Below are 18,436 nucleotides of genomic sequence, written 5' to 3' on the forward strand. Positions count from 1 at the left end.
AAGATCGTTACAAGCTCATTAAAAGATCATCAAAAGATAATCAAAAGATCATAAAAAGATCATCAATAGATGATCAATATATTATCAAAAGATCTTCAAAAGATCAAAAGAGAATGATCGAAAGATCATCAAAAGATCATCATAAGATCATTAAAAAATCATCAAAACATCATCAAAACATCGTAAAAAGATCATCACAAGATCATCAAAAGATCATCCAATGGTCATCAAAAGAGCATCAAAATATCATCAAAAGATGATCAAAACATCATCAAAAGAACATTAAAAAATCATCAAAAGATCATTAAATGGTCATCACAAGATCATCAATTGATCCTCAAAAGATCACCGAAAGATTATCGAAAGATCACCGAAAGGTCATCAAATGATCATCAAAAGATCATGAATGATCATCAAAGATCATTTAAAAATAATCAAAAGATCATCAAAAGATCATCAAACATCTCCAAAGGTCATCAAAAAGTCATCAAAAGATCAACAAATGCTCGTCAGAAGATCGTTATAAGCTTATTAAAAGATCATCGAAAGACCATCAAAAGATGATCAAAACATCATCAAAACATTATAAAACGATCCTCAAAAGATTAACAGAAGCATCATAAAATTATCACAAGATCATCACAAGATCATCAAATACTCATCAGAGGATTATCAAAATCTCATTAAAAGACAATCGAAAGATCAGTAAATTATTATTAAGAGATAATCAATAGATCCTCAAAAGATCATCAAACGATCATCAAAAAACGATCAAAAGTTGATCAAAAGTTGATCAAATGATCATCAAAAGACCATCAAAAGATCACCAAGAGATCATCAAAAGATCAATAAAAGATCGTCAGTTGATTCCACCAGATCATCAAAGATCATTAAAAGAACACCACAAGATCACCAAAAGATTATTAATTGATCCTCAAAAGATCAACAACAGATCGTCGAAAGATAATCAAATGTTCATCAGAGGATCATCAAGAGATCATCAAATGATCATTAAAGGATCATCACCGGATCATCAAAAGATCAATATTGTTTGAAACGAAGGAAGGGACGGTAGGGAAAAAAATTAAAATTTTTTGGTGAAGGTGGGGAAGAGTGGAAAGGAAAGGAGGGGGGGGGGGATATTGGTAGCTACGCTTAACAAGTAGTTATTTTGACTCCTACCTTTTGTCCAATGCTGGAAGATGCATGCGTCGAACCAAGCTATAGATTATTACCCGATTCGAACCCACAACACCCGCCAAGGCAGGTGGTTCGCTGGTACTTGCACCTTTGAATCATAGAGGCGCTGGACAGAAGGAGACTGCAAAACCCACTAATTAAGATAGCAACGCGTCTGGTTGGGTTTTAGACACAAATTGTGCCTTTTCCTTCGTCTACTGTAGATAACCACCGACCGAGAAGTTTAAATCTAACTTGTTTTTACTTGCAGGACGACGACACTATACAGGCCCTTACGACTTGCAAGGTACTATACGTGACGTTGTTCGTCTGTCAGCGTGTTAGCCGCGATTCTCAGCGCGGGTTTTCGGGGAAAGGTCCCGTTCCTATGAAATAGACTAATCTCATGTTTTTGGTCTTGACCTTGAAATGCGGTCATACATATATATTAATATTTTTTGGAACGGTGGTTCTACCATTGATATTAATATAAAAAAATATTAATATATATGTATGACCGCATTTCAAGGTCAAGATCAAGACTAAAAGCATTAGTCTATCAAAAGACCATTAAATGATTATCAAAAATCATCGAAAGATCATCAAAATATCTTCACAATATCATCAAGAGATCATCAAAAGACCATCAAATGATCGAATTACCGTTTATGTTTTGCGTGTTTTTTTAGATTTTGGTTTGATTTGGTTTCTTACTTCTGTTTGTTTTCCAGTTGTGTCTCGGTTTCTCATCGGATTTTACTTTCAAATATAATTGAGCCGGATAATTTAAATTAGGAAACAAAGTATGGAATACCAGTACCTTTCAAACTTCAACTTTCTGTTCCAGCATTTATGAGTAACTTCTTACTACCTGCTTTCACACATCGTTATCTTTCTAGAAAATAAAAGCGAGATTAAATTCTTCTTCGATTTGTATCACACGTCTCTTACTTATCAGTGATATCACCGGAAGTATTAAAATGCACGCTTGCAGTACTACAAACGGTAAGGTGCGTCATGATTTGAATATTATTTAGAAAGAAAGAAACATATTGCATGTTATATCATAATATTACCATCAACAAACATGTTTGATATGTGCTTTTATTGTTTAATTTTGCGTGCGAAATTTTGACATACTTAATATTTTCAAAATAAACTAAAAATCATGGGTTGCACTTTTGCAAAAATTTCTTACAAGGTTTCCTAGCTAGTGTGAATAATTTATGTCATGATGCCATAAGCATCCTCATATTATATGTGAAAATCTTCAACATGTTGTGAAAATTTTGCTACCTTAGTCACGTTTAGCAGCCATCGACAGCAAATTTATCGTCGGAAGAGCATCAACATCTTGCTTTCTGCAGGGTTTAGCATTTCTCCACAACATAAAGGGTCGAAGTGAACAGAAATAGAACAGCTCGACCAGGCTTAGCAAACTGACGCCCATGCAAAGACCGAGCAGACCTCCACAGTTCGCCAGGAAGTCCGTCAAACCGTACAGTTCACTGCGCTTCGAGGTCATAAACTGAGCTTCCTTGAAGTAGATCGATAGTCGGGCAACCTGCATGCTGCAATAGGTTATGACATTTATGACAAAAATTAAATTATCAACCAAATCGAATTACCCTTCTGTCTCATTCGGTGGCAACTTGAAGGCTTTCAACCAGTTGACCCAATCGAAGTCGGTTTGAGTAATTTCTGCGTCGTACTGTGTTGAAGTACACGCCACTAGACAGTTGCAGTTTGCACGAAAGTTCATCGATTCATTACTGTTGTTCCTGACGACATCCATTTCGAGAAGTTCCGTTTCGGCACTGAGCATACAATAGGTATTACTGGATTCACAAACGGCAGTACGGCTAATCCGGGGCATGGAGAAACGAACACAACCACAACGCTGCAAAGTGTAATTGGCTAAGCATTCCAGCTCACAGTTGTCCTGAGTGTAAACACGAAAGAACTTCAGATGTCGCTCGCGATTGAAGAAACATTGCCGTCGCTCCGGAGTGTAGCTTCGCAGACCAGCGGTGGTAGTTGTCATCTGAGGTTTTACAGCAATAGTCACATCCTGGTTCATCGGTACGCGTACGAATTTTTTCGAGACCTGAGGATAGTCAGCTGGTGAATGTAGCACAACCTTAAAACCCTGCACTGGTCCACCACAAATATATTCTAAATCTGCCTCCTCAAGCAATAAGTTCAACGATATTCCGGCCGAGTATCCGGGTCCAACCGATCGTCGCGGGTAGGACAGAAGTTCAGCTTTCGCAGAGTATCCCTGTTCCAGAGTCCAGTAAGGTGATTCCCGATACTCGAAAAGGTATGGGTCGTCTTGCTGGATGACCTCCGCACGGAGTAGGTCATCGGCTGCTAAACCATTAAAGGTAGCACAAACACCTTCCTCCGTCATGGAGACGGAAAACAGCTGACTACATGGTTTGAGGGTGCTGCGAATAGTGCAGAATGTCATGTAGTCGATCATTTGCAATGACATATTGCTAATCAATTCTCCGTAACTGAACGGGCCACTCTTATTTGGTAAGCGAGTTGGTCCCAAGAAGGATTGGTAAAACGTCCGTTCGCATAACTGAACCATCGCTAGAAAATTATCCGTACTGGAAAATAGTGAAATGTAAAAATGACCAGTAGGATAGTTCTATTAATTACTTACGCGTTGATCTCAAACTGGCCTTGAATAAAGAGTTCAACGTGCTTCTCGAATTCTTTTGAAAAGTTCAGATCACGGACATGCACTTTGGTTTGCGGGCAAACGGTAACCGCCGGGAATGGAATTTGCCATACGGGCGTAGTTTTTTCGGCGAAGCTCACAATCACTGGTGTTTCGTCCCACTTCCGATATATTTTGTGGATCAAAAATGTGCAACTCACAATCGACAGTACAAACACGATGATCCACCAAATTTTCTCAGACCAGGTGCGTTCACGGCAACCAAAGTAGCGAACACCGTGAACGGAACTGTTCGAGCAATATTCCAGTAACAGTGCTTTGGTTCCACTCCGGATGGAGCTAGCTCGGCAGCGCTTCATCCTGCCCGGTGTGAAAGCCAACCACGATTGATGGTGACAGGGAAAGGATTGTACCTACTAGTGAACGTTTCAAGTTTTGCATTCATGTCCTAGCAGTAATGAATATTCAACAGGTGGGGCAAATTGCTGGAAAGGTATTATTAGCACTTACCTTCCTTGTTTCCTGTATTTTGCGTGCAATATGTTTCCTTAAGTAATTGCATGACATTGTAAATGCGTTTAATGCAAGAAAAATGCGTTTTTGTTAGATTCCTATAAAATATAAAGTAGCCTCGTCAAACTGTATTGAAAAATCATTCTAATTACGTTACATGACTTTAAAACATATGATAACTGAAACATGAAAATCAATTTTCAAGTTATAAACTGCTTCAGACTTGTTTAATTTTTTTTGGACAGGGCAACCTTTCTATTTTTGATACACAGATTTGACACAATCCTTGTAATTGAGTTATTTTGTCCGAAATGTTAATACCTAATTGATTTGACACTCCGTTTTGAAAGTCAACATCTTACTGGTGTAAGTCGTGTCGCAACTCGTAAATTTTCACAGGCCTCAATCATTGCCGAACAATTGCCGGTTATTCAATGCTCATGAATATTGACAATGAAATCATAATTCAACATATCACCATCAACGACCAAAATATGCAGTGTTGAGTTGCTATGTAGGTACCGCTCAGAAGTGCATCATTGCCGACTGCATGGCATACGGAGCGAAACCGAAAAAGCAACAAAACAGCATAAAGTGGATCGTTCGTGGCAAATTTATGGATGTTTGGAATTAAATCCGTATAACGTAAATAAACGCAACGCAATGTAAACAATTTATGTTTACGCAGACTAAGCCGTTTGCCGTTACCACTAGCATCCTGCCATGGTTAGAACTAATGTGATTAATGTGAATATTTAGTTTTGATACAATTGACGGTAAAGAAGCAATGTTTTGTTTGTAACAATCTATCTAAAACAACTCATCCGAGGTATAATGAAAACTTGCAGAAAACACTTTGCTTCGCTGCTTATCAGGTTTCCGATAATTCAAGTGTCAGTAATACAAATGGTCGGTGTTAAATCAGACCGGACCAAGTCGCAAAATTAAAAAAAAATGAGTTAATGACAACAAACGATCTACAGTTTTCTAAGCACACATTTTGCTCTAATCAGACTACATAAATGTTGCAAACAGCCAGAGTTATGTAAAGATTTCGAACGATTGATAGGTATAAACCATAGAGAAGTGAACTTTGATGTAATGATCAGAGTTTTGAACTGCGCCATTTCGTTTAGTTGTTCGTAATGTTCAGTTAGGAGCGAAAAATATTCTTTAAATTATTTATATTATGAGTATGAGTGACTCTATTGCATCAGGAAATGATTAGAAGAAAGTAAAGGGTATTTTTTATCGTACAATTTCGAGCCCATGGGTTTTAGAATTTTATAAAATTTTCTACGTGGACATAGTTTCTGGAGTTAAAACCCGATTTAATCCACCAATTGGTGAAAGGAACCTTTGTTATACCATTTTATTTGTCATTTGAGATAGAATTTGACATGTCTTCAAACATAATTTACCTGTTTAAAAGTGCTAGTCTTCATCAATATGCATGTGTCTTTAATACACTGAATAAATTTGCAGAACATTTCAAAGCAATTATAAAATGATGCTAAAATTATTGACTAAAGTTTTTGAAGCGTGTATCATACTAAAATTGTTGAAGTCGGTTGAGCGGTTCCGGAGAAAATCATGTCACGTAATTTTTAAGTTACGTAAGCGTAATAGCGAACGAATCAATGCAGCCATCTCCGAGAAACAGACTAAAGTCAAGCGTCACACACACACACACACACACACACACACACACACACACACACACACACACACACACAGACACACACAGACACACAGACACACAGACACACACAGACACACACACACACACACACACACACACACACACACACACACACACACACACACACACACACACACACACACACACACGCACACACACACACACACACACACACACACACACACACACACACACACACACAGACACGCACAGACACACACAGACACACACAGACACACACAGACACACACAGACACACACAGACACACACAGACACACACAGACACACACAGACACACACAGACACACACAGACACACACAGACACACACAGACACACACAGACACACACAGACACACACAGACACACACACACACACAGACACACACACACACACACACACACACACACACACACACACACACACACACACACACACACACACACACACACACACACACACACACACACACACACACACACACACACACACACACACACACATACATACATACATACATACAGAGACATTGCTCAATGAATGACCAAATTCAAAACCTTTGGTAAAAACGAAGACAATACCTATTTAAAAATTGATAAATCTGCTATTTCCCTAAAAAGCTCCAGAACTGAAAGTTTTCCGATTTTTATTGACGTCGTTTAATCCAAATTTACGACACTTAAACTAGTATCGTAGAATAGCAGAACAAATTCCTTTTTTCTGAATATACAAGCAATTTTGATGTCTTGCTTGTTTACCGTTTCACGACTGACTGACTCTCAGCCCATTTACGCGGGAAGCTGTCAACCGACTCCGACACTTTCTCTCTATGTCGTTTACACGCTACCGGCAACTACTTAAATCATGTGTCATTAACACACATTATACATTCCAGGCAAACCCTCTAATATCCAATAAATGCCAGGATACCACATCCTCCCCATGCGTAAAATGAACAATTTAATATCTATTTATTTCAGGTCAATTATAGATACTTTATATTGCTGCTGTAGTCGTTAAATTATTCTTGTTAGTTTATCTTGAAATTCGTTAACTCTCAACATAGGCCGTAAAGAATATTCGTTTTGTAATGTGAAGAACTTAAATAGAAAATGCTGCTTGTCTTAATTCTTTGTTAGGACACGCATAATAGTCCCAGATCTTGTCATTGATATTTTACGTTTATCAACCTGAAGTCAATGGTCATGATGTTCTACCTATCCAACCCGGTTTCAAACTATAGGCTCAACTCAATCTTCATAAGATGTTTGCTATGGTCTTCTCGCCGGCTCCACTTTAATACGAATTGCCCAATTCCACTCCATAAAAAAGAAAAATAAGAATAAAATTTGAATTTATGACACTTTTGCAATAAGTATACCAGAAATTTTAATGTCCATAATAAAAAAAACTATTGAAGAGGCATTGTTTATACTACAAAATTTAATGTAAATTTTTTTCCAGGTTGGCTATGGCCTTTCGCCAGCTTAACTTTATAATGAGTTTGCCAAACTGTTTTACCATTTATTTTGTTGTGCACCAAACATATTGAACACGTACAATTTGTACGATGATAAATATGACAAAAACTTACAAATGTGACCAAAAATCCGTTACCCAACATTCAAAAATATTGCTAAACTGCTCATAAATCTACATACTATCCGTCGATAATAAAAGATAAAGGACTCTTTTGTTGTAACAGTAAATCAATTTTTGTATTTGAATTTTTGTATCAATTTTTGTATTAAAATTGTATTTGAAAATGAAATTTGTTGTCATCTTTTTTGCTAACCCTGAAGTATTGTACCATGCGGCGGGAAGCTGTCAACTGACTCCGATACTTTCTCTCTATACCGGTTACACGCTACCGGCAACTACAAAATAATATGTCATTAACGCACATTACACATTTCAGGCAAACCTTCTAATATGGTATAAAAACCAGGATATCACAATTCAGTACTAGTTTTTCATGGTGATGGAAAGCTCCAAAGATAGATTGTAAAAACTGTGTTTAATTTCTAATCTCGAATGATTTTACGATAGGGATATTTTTCATAATTAAATTATGACCGAAAAATTAACCACCGTGCGCGGACGAAAATAACCACATTTGTTTTGTATTGGACTTTTTGAATTATGCAGTAAGGCCATTGCAAATTATTTTTAAATTTTTTGTCACCCCCACCCCCCTCCCCCCCTTGGAAATTTGCTTGAAAAATCGGGAGGCAAAAAAATAATGAGTTCTACAGCCTGAAAAACTGGAAAAATGAGTGTACAAGTTGGGTTAATGCTTCTATTCTTCTTTTTGCTCGATTAAATTCACTTTGTTTTTTACGTACCCCCTCCTCTTCAGTGGCCCAACACCGGGAGAACAAAAACTTTTTAAAATATTTGTAATGGCCTTACTAGGTAGATACTGCTTACCTTGAATATGCTGTCAAGAAAGCAACTTCAGCCATTTGGGCATGCAGTTCACTGTTTGGCAAAACCTAGAGACTGAAACCTCAACTAGCCCTTTGGTCATACACTACTATTGCACGTCCTAGGCTAGCATATACCGCTGGCCCAATGCAGATAATAGTATCAATTTTTAATTTTCAAATTGTGCGTGGTATGATTCATAATTAATCATCATCATCATCAAATTTATCATCATCCTCAACAAAATCATCATCATCACCAAAACCATCATCATCATGATCTTCATTTTAAACATCATCCTATTCATTTTGATCATTATAAAAAAACCATCGTCATCATCACGCTCAACATGATTATCATCAAAATAATAATCATCATCATCATCATCATCAGTAATGAGTCCACACATGAAAAAAATCATCAGTGAAAAAATTAAAGAAAGGAATTTTCTCACTTTAGGGTAAATTATTCAATAATAGAAAAAAATGATACCTAAAAGAAAAAAATATGGCATACAAAAAAAAATTTGTTCCAAAAATAAAATTCATCAGTGAAAAAAATCGTGAGAAAGGAATTTTATAACTTTAGGGGAGATTAATCAATACTAAAAATAGATTTATGACACCTACAAGTCAAAGAACATGACACTTAAAAAATTTTTTTGAACCAAAAATATGATTAGATTATCCGGGTGATTCGATTATCCGGGCTGAAAATAAAAGTGATCACCCGGATAATCGAGTCCGGGCTGTGTATGGAACAACTCGGGCACAACTTTAAGAGAACTCTGCCGTTAGAACTAAGTTTTATTATTCTGGGTGCCTGGACACTGCGGAATCGAGGGTAATAAGCTTATTGACAGCCAAGCGAGATCAAAGGCGAATTACAGACCTGGGAAAGCTAGAAATAGCATCCAGTTGATATCAAGCGCAGGGCTGTAGACAAGCTAAACAGTTGATCTATCCAGACCCTGCAGTAGTTACGAAACTACTTACCTCAATGCGTAGGGAACTGCGCACAATCACGGGACTCTGCGCCCTCTCTTTGCCATTTAAAGAAAATTGGCAACGTCTTCACCGCTTTTGCGACTTAAAACTAGAAAGTCCAGTGTACTTGCTCTGTCCCAGTGGAGCTCTCGCGTTTTCCAGATAACTCCATACTCTGTATAAAAACTCAATCTCAACAAGGTTATAGATTTTATTAACCATGTAATACCTGATTGGGGAGACAATTGACGATCTAGGCGTTCATATTCCATATGACGATCCTGTTGTCCCGTGGCGAGCAGATGTCGAACGTTGCCTCCAGCTGCGCATAGAACGCTTCCTCTCCGCTTCCGCATCGTCGAGTCTACCTTCGTGTGGACAATGCACGTCTATGATGGTGTAGTGCAAGAAACGGCCTTTTTTCCTCAGTTTGCATATCACTTTTCCCAGTTCTTCCTGTACGTTATCTTATTCTTATTTTTATTAATACCATCACAGGCACAATAAAGTTCTTCCTGTTCGTTTTTCACAAAAACTCATTTACTCCCTAGTAAGAAGTACAAATTAACTTAACCTGTATAAGTCAATATAAAAAAATGATAACAAAAAGTTGTGTCATCCCATTGAGTCTTCCATTTTCTCCCATTTTCGAACATACGACGACTGGTTTATTAGACCAGTTTCGTACCTCGAGACCAGCAGGGAGGCTTCCTGCACTATTAATGACAAAAACTTCATGACAGCATTTAGTATTGTTCCTGAGTTATGGCCGAATATATAACGAACGCCATTTTAATATTTTCAGTTTTCCTGGACATTTACCTGCTTTTTACGTAGCATCGTAGAGAAAACATACTTTATAAAAATGTTAGTAAGTTTACTCGGCAAATGGAAAATTTCCCATAAAGTTTTCTAAGGCGGTGAAAAACACAATAGAAATGGGCGGAGTGGAAAGCTGATTTTAAAGCTGCAAAAGTAACAGATTCTTTGACCCTGGAGATTATATACAGCTGGAAAAGAAGACACGTTTTTTACTTCCTGCTTATATTTGGTAAAAAGCTTCTTATCAATATTTAAGGAAAACAACTGATCTTTTTGGTTGGAGTTTAAGATTGCCAAAGAGGACTTTAAAAATTAACTTTGAACCAGTATCCGATTTCTGTCGTGGCAGTCCAACTTTTGGTAGGCCGGCACTTGTACAAAAATAAAACCACGTTGAACTGACAACTGTGAAGCGAACCATAAGCTGCCCACGCTGCGCTGTGATGCGTTGCAATGCAATGGTAGCAAAGGTGGAGAATGTCATCGGCCGTTTTCATTTTTGAAGTCACCTCGTATACGATGTTAGATTGCATTTCCCGCAGCAGAAGCGTATATCCAATCACACCTCCGTGCATGCCAGTTTTATGTTTGAAAAGTGCGAGAAAAAATTATTTCTTAATTCAAGCGACAGACGTAGTAGCAACAACGCCGAAAAGAGAACGGTAGCGAACGGTTTTCCTTCTGAATCATAAATTTAGATTAGATGCACCGCGGTGGAAAGTGTTTTTTGTTGCTTTTTCGTTTGGGTCTTATGTAGTAAGTGTGTAAGGGTACCATATAAGAGAACGGCATATGTATCAGCGCGTTCACATTCGCGGTACACCAGCCAGGGCTTGTATGCCGCTACCGCTATATGAGCTAGGCGGAGAAGAAAGCGCAGCGCATGCCGGCCGGCACTTTTTCTGACTCATCAGCCGGCTCGGCGTGCGGTACCTTCTTCATTTGGCGAAGCACGCACCGCGGGAAAGACTGCCGATGCACGTGGCGAAGCGCAAAAGGATGAACCGTCTTGTATGTGATGAATTTGGCAGGTGCAAAAGCAATACGTTCCGTTATTGACCGTTTGAAACATGGTAGCAGTCTATCGCGGTTGTCGATCATAGCGAAAGATGATCGGTATCTGTGCGAAAACAAACTCCACGTCGTTAGGTACAGCAGCTGCAGGAAAAGTCATTTCTTGGAATGTTAGTTAGTTAGTCGGAAAATGCATAGGTTTTAGTGAACTATGTGAATTCGTTCGGTAGTTGGTGAGAGAGAAAACTGTTGGATTCTACAGTTCGCCGAAGTATCGGAGAACTAGCGCTGAAAATAGCAAACGGTTGAAACCAGTCTGCGCTGATATCGGTGGAGCGTGACGAAAAGAAGCAGAAGGAACTGAAATCTATGTAAAAATATAATTACAACGCAACGTTTTCTCTACATGCCTTTTTCGAGTTTTTGTGATTTGTTTATTGCTTGTAGAATTCGTCCGTTCAAGTTATTTCTTTGAATCGGTTGCTGTTTTGAACGCTTATGATTTGATGAACACTGGATGAATTATAGATTTTCAAATCATCAAAAACTTGTTTCTATCAACCTTCCTAAGCTGGATTTTTTTTTCTTTTGAAATAATTTTTGATGCCATTTTTTTACTTTAGCACTTTTTTACCTTTAGCACTTTAGCAGTATTATAGAGCCGCGGTTGTTAATACAGTTTCAAGAATTTCTCTCCTCTATATTCGGTCTTACCCTATTCATCACCAGTTCATTGTGCGTGTTGACACAAAGCAAAACCATGGGTATAACCGTCTCAAGACATTACTCTTCTTTATCGACAGACTTCGCAACTGGTTATTAGAGTACAGGACAGTGCAGTGCAACGATCCTACTGACTCTAGTAGCACCGCTCAGCCGAGATTCGAACATACGACGTCTGGTTTACTAGACCAATACCGTACTTTAAAGCTAACCTGGAAGTTAACTATTGATAGGGTAATTTGCCAATGATCGCACAGCTAAGCCCCTGAGTTTTGAGTTTTAATGATATTTCCTAAGAAATTAATTACAAATAGACATAAGCATAAAAATCTGAATCAGATGAGCAATATGTTCACATTACATTGCCATTTTCACGAAATAAATAAGCTTTTCGTGGAAAAATATGCGATTTGTTGACAACGCTTAAATGCCCGTTGAGTCGTTGAACATTTCTGAAACCGTATTGTCCTATAGTTGGGCACTTCTTGTCCAATGGTTGGACATGTAATATATTGCACCCATCTCAAAGTTAACTTGATAGTTTACTACTAAGAATGAAAACATTTTAAGATATATTCATTAAAAATAATCAGCAATTAGTTAATTCTATTAGTCCCCTTCTAATTTTTGATGCTCTTCTCCTTCATTTCTGTTACTTTCTCGCAAATTTTTCTCTCTTTTCGGTCCTCTCGAAGCACACATTTCCCTATTCTTCTATTTCCTGCGGCCTAATTGCAAGGTCTGTTTTTTACAAGGCAAACCAACTCGTTTTATTGTTACTGATTTTTTCGCGGTCAAACGTCAACTCTATTTTGATTAAAGTAGAGGAGTGTTTGGTGCGAAAAATGTTAGACTGATAACTGGGAAAATTTCGATCTGCGGCTAAAAACATTGGGTAGTTTGTGGTAGTGGGACTCCAACCCACAATTTCTCGGTTGGTACCCGAGTGCTTTAGGCATTTAAACTATACCACATCCATGTATTAATTAGTCTCAGATCTAGTACTAATTAATCTGAGGCTAATTAATACATGGGTGTGGTATAGTTTAAATGCCTTAAGCACTCGGGTACCAACCGAGAAATTGTGAGTTGGAGTCCCACTACCACAAACTACCCATAATTTTTAGCCGCAGATCGAAATTTTCTCAGTATCCAGTCTAACATTTTTCGCACCAAACGCTTCTCTGCTCTGCTACACATAGTTTAAACCAATCTGGAGTAGCTTTAATTTGCAATAGGACTGTTTTTCGTGGAATTGTTGTACCTATTGAAACAAAAAAAAAAAGAAAAACCAAAAGCATGTATATAAAATAAAAAAATTATCACCATTACATAAATTTTCATCGGACAATTTTTGCATACAACTGCAAATGAAAACCAATTTTAAACAGTCCCATAAACATAAAAACTGTCAAATACACATGCAGAATGAGAAGTAGTGCGGTTTCTTGTACAAGCTTAGGACAATCGTTGCTTTATTGTCCAATGATTATACAGCCAAATTTTAATACTTTAAAAACTACAAATAAATTTTTATTTTGCTTGAAATTGTTAACATATACTTACTTACTTACTTACTTAGGTGGCTTGCTGTCCTAAGACAAAGCCTGTTGAACAAAGTTTCTCCATGTAACTCGGTTGAGGGCTATCGCTCTCCAATTCCTCGGACACCGAGTACTCTCCGCCAGATATCGCTCCACCTGGTCTAACCATCTTGCTCGCTGCGCTCCTGATCGTCTTGTTCCTACCGGATTTGAGGCGCACCATCTTTGCAGGGTAGTTGTCCGGAATTCTTGCAACATGCCCTGCCCATCGTATCCGTCCAGCTTTAGCCACCTTCTGGATACTGGGTTCGCCATAATGCTGTGCGAGTTCATAGTTCATCCTCTGCCTCCATACTCCGTTCTCCTGTACGCCGCCGAAGATCGTTCTTAGCACTCGTTGTTCGAAAACTCCGAGCACTCGCAGATCCTCCTCGAGCATTGTCCATGTTTCACGGCTAGTATCATTGTCCGCCGTTACCAGTGAGCCAAGGTAAACAAATTCGTCGACTACTTCAAACTCATCGCCGTCGATCAACATACTACTGCCCAAGCGGCATTGTTCGGCCTCGGTTCCGCTGGCCAGCATGTACTTTGTTTTAGACGTATTTACCTTCAACCCCATCTTTTCTGCTTCGCGCTTTAGTCTGGTGCACTGTTCAGCTACCGCCACAGATGTTCTGCCGATAATATCCATGTCATCGGCAAAGCAGACGAATTGACTAGATTTGTTGAATATCGTGCCCCATGTGTTGATATCCGCTCGATTCATAACACCTTGTAGCGCTATGTTGAACAGCAGGCATGAAAGATCATCACCTTGACGAAGCCCTCTGTGTGATTCGAATGAACTTGACAATCCACCCGAGATCCGAACACAGCACTGGAACCATCCATCGTAGATTTAATCAGTTTGATGAGCTTCCTGGGGAAGCTGTTCTCGTCCATGATTTTCCATAGCTCTTTCCGGTCGATGGTATCATATGCGGCTTTGAAGTCAACGAACAAATGATGCGTGGGAACTCTGTATTAACGGCCCTTTTGGAGGATTTCCCGCAGTGTAAATATTTGCTCCGTTGTAGACCGACCTTCGACGAAGCCGGCTTGATAAGTTCCCAGAAATCTATTCGCAATTGGTGATAGACGGCGGAAAATGATTTGGGACAGCACTTTATAGGCGGCATTGAGAGCGGTGATCGCTCGATAGTTCTCACAGTCCAACTTTTTGCCCTTTTTATAGATCGGGCAGATAACCCCATCTTTCCACTCCTCCGGTAGCTGTTCCGTATCCCAAATTCTAACAATTAGTCGGTGTAGACAAACGGTCAGCTTTTCTGGTCCCATTTTAATAAGCTCTGCTCCGATGCCGATGATCTTTTCCAGCTGACTTGTTGTTCTTTAGCTGCATGATGGCCTCCTTAACTTCGCCTATCGTTGGGGCTGGCACCTCTTCCCCGTTTGTTGCACCGTCGAAATCGCTTTCTCCGCCGCCATGGTTCTCCGCCTGGGCGTCATTCAGGTGTTCGTCGAAGTGCTGCTTCCACCTATCGGTCACCTCACGATCGTCCGTCAGAATACTGCCAGTCTTATCCCGACACATTTAGGCTCGCGGCCAAAGCCTTTGCGGGATCCGTTCAGTTTCTGACAGTTTCTGTTAACACATAGTGCATAGATGAATATCATTAGCTATGTACAGCATGATGTAGTAATATAATTATTTTAAACGTTAATTAGTGAGACATGTTTCTTATCTGGAATGCCAACAAAATTCAGGGTTATAGCCAATATTGTATATGACAATGTTTAACTTAAATTTTGGTTTTTAAAACTTACCTTATGTAACGATATTGTTACAAGAAATAATCCACAACTGATCAAAGTGAGTAATTCGTGCACTTTGATAGGGTTTGAGCGTCTATGTATTCTAGAATTAGCGTTTTAGTGGACGCTGTCCAATCATTAGAATCGTTCAAATACCCTACATGCAAGTCGGTTTCAATCTGGCCGAACTATCTAGCACATTAGGCTTCTCTTCTTCTTGGTGGGGGTCTTGAATAGAATTGATTTCATCGCACAGTCGTCCGGCATCTTTGCGATGTGGCCGACCCACGGTAGTATCCTGAATTTCGCCAGATGTATGATCGAAATCTCACCAAGAAGTGCGTACAGCTTGTGGTTCATACGCTTGCGCCACTCTCCGCTTTTTGGTCATGTCTCCGACCCCCATCCCAGGGACCATCCGCCTCTCATTTGGTAACCCTGCTGCATTGCATTCAAACGGATAAAACTGGAACTTTCTTCCTTGCGTCTTTCGCCTTCTTTTCAATAATACTGTTTGTATGAATGTTCATATTAATTTGTCAAAGGTTAGTCATGGCTTACTAGACTGAACATAAAAAAAATATTTTTATTGTGTTAGGTGGTAGAGAATCAATTTCTTCGGCAAAGGTTTACAAAATATAAAAATAAGGAATTTTGCAGATGAAATACAATTTCTATATCCATTGGGAACCGAGTTATAGAGCATCACTACATTTTATAGAATGGCTGAGTTTCTATTTAAGCGATCGAACACTTCGCGGACAGCTCAATTCATGCCTGTCCTCCCCATTCTGAAACAGATCGGGTGTACCACAAGGCAGCAATATGGGGCCATTGCTGTACTCGTTGTACTTTAACGACGTGGCATTACTCCTGGGTGATGGATGTAAGTTGGTGTACGCGGACGATCTGAAATTATTACTAGCTGTACGATCCATTGGAGACGTATTGTCAGTCCAATGCTGTTTGAATATAACATTGATGGCCTGGTTGTCAAAAGAGTCGAGCATGCCAACGATCTGGATGTTGTTCTTGATGCAAAGCCTAATTTCAACATGAATCGCTCGTGTATCATCTCGAAGGCAATCCGACAACTAGGTTTTATCTCCAAGATTGGATGGGATTTAGGGATCCATTCTGTCTAAAAGCACTGTACTTAGGCCACTGTTAGAAAATACATGTCTGATTTGGACTCCTTACCAACATGCCTAAACGAGTGCAGAAGAGATTTATTCGATTGGCATTACGTTATCTACCCTGGCGTGATCCAGCGAACTTACCACCTTATCCTGATCGGTGTAGGCTTATGGGCCTTAATACACTTGAACGTCGGAGGAAAACCAAAAAGTCATGTTTGTTGCCAAGACGCTGAATGGAGAAATCGATTCGCCGAGTATTCTTTCGTGCTCTACAACGTTCGCTTCGTTCTGCTGGATTACTTCGGTTTTAACGGACCTATCGCTGCCTGTATTCGTGCGTTCACTTCAATTGAGCACCTGTTAGAATGGGGTGAACATCATTACCAGAAAGCTTGGGATGGCGGAGGTAATCGCCAGACTAAAAACGGAGGCTAGAAGGATAGGGTTACAAATCAATTCGTCGAAAACCAAATATAAGGTTGGAAGAGCCACCAGAAAAAACAACGTTTGCCTCCCACAGACATTGACTATTGACGGCGATGAACTGGAAGTTGTTGATGAGTTTGTATATTTGGGATTTCTGGACATCCACCAAAATATGAGTAAGGACATTCAACGACTCACTCCAGCTGGAAATCGAGTCTACTTTTCCCTTCGCAAGACGCTTTGATCAAGGAGTTAATCAGACCGCTAGTCCTCTACGGACTTGAGACAGTAATTTTGCTTACGGAAGGCATTCGTAAATTTGTCGTATTTGAACAGAATGGTGTTGCGGACCATTTTTGGCGGAGCACAAACGGATAGCGGAGTGTGGCGTAGGCGTTTGAATCACGAATTGCAGACGCTACTTGGAGAGATTCCCATCGTGCACCTGGCGAAAGTTGGGAGACTACGGAGGGCCGGTTACGTCACACGGATGTCGGAAGACTGTGCAGTGAAATCTTATAACTTCAAGAACCCCACCGGCAACAGGAATAGAGGGGCCCAACGTGCTAGATAGCTCGACCAGGTTGAAGCCGACTTGCGTGTGTCGAGACACGCAACGAATTGGCGACTTGTAGTTTTTCATTTGTTTTATTTTTCGCTTATTTTTAGCATCAGTTTTGTATCATTATTGTATATTTTTGTATCATTTTTGCGTTATATTTGAGTGATTATTGTGTCCTTTTGTATGTTTATGTTTATAAAAGTATTATTTTATGTCAAATTTGATTTATTTTTTTGCCATTGGTGGTGTCATTTTTGTATCATCTTGGTGACATGCATTGCAGTTTAGTATCGCTTTTGTGTCATTTTGGTTATCAAATTACGATGTTTTATAGCATTTTTTAAGCCAAAGCCTGATTCAAAGTGGTTAACAAATTTTTGTGCTATTTTTGTGTCATTTCTGTATCAGTTTTAGAATTATTTTTATGCCTCAGTTTGTTTTGTTGATGATTAGAATAGACTTTGCTCAAAAAATGTGTGTTGGGTTATGTCGACCAACTCTGAATAGCGACACGTGTTTCTATTCAGAGTTGGTCGACATAACCCAACATTTCTTTAAGAAATTTGTTCGGGTATCGGAAGTATGGCGGATAAAAATGATTCCCCGCACAATTGCCAGTCGTGTAAACGGACGGACTCCGCGGAAAGTGAGATGGTCGAATGCGAAGTTTGTCAACGGTGGGAGCACTTCGGATGTGCCGGTGTCGGTGAGGAAATCCGGCAGCAGGATGCCAGGTATATCTGTCGACGATGCTCACAGCAAGATAAACCGAACAAAGACGATCGACTGAAGGTTCCCGCTGCTGAACCACAAACATCTAAAGGTTCTAAGGCGAATTCCCGGGTGAGTTCAAGAAGGACGAAAAAGAATCCCGACCCACCGGCTAGT

The 18,436-nt window shown here is 39.4% G+C and overlaps 1 protein-coding gene across 1 annotated transcript; it reads right to left on the minus strand.

The window, feature by feature from the left end:
* Positions 1 to 2,476: 2,476 nt before the first annotated feature.
* On the minus strand, positions 2,477 to 4,230 carry LOC128735412 (pickpocket protein 28-like). Its single transcript, XM_053829897.1, has 3 exons — positions 3,854 to 4,230; positions 2,808 to 3,797; positions 2,477 to 2,750 (listed from the first exon to the last, which is right to left on the minus strand). The coding sequence occupies exons 1-3, from the start codon at positions 4,228 to 4,230 to the stop codon at positions 2,477 to 2,479; spliced, it is 1,641 nt and encodes a 546-aa protein (XP_053685872.1).
* Between the last annotated feature and the right edge of the window lie 14,206 nt (positions 4,231 to 18,436).

This window comes from Sabethes cyaneus, chromosome 2 (genome assembly GCF_943734655.1).
Source record: "Sabethes cyaneus chromosome 2, idSabCyanKW18_F2, whole genome shotgun sequence".
Lineage (NCBI taxonomy): Eukaryota > Metazoa > Arthropoda > Insecta > Diptera > Culicidae > Sabethes > Sabethes cyaneus.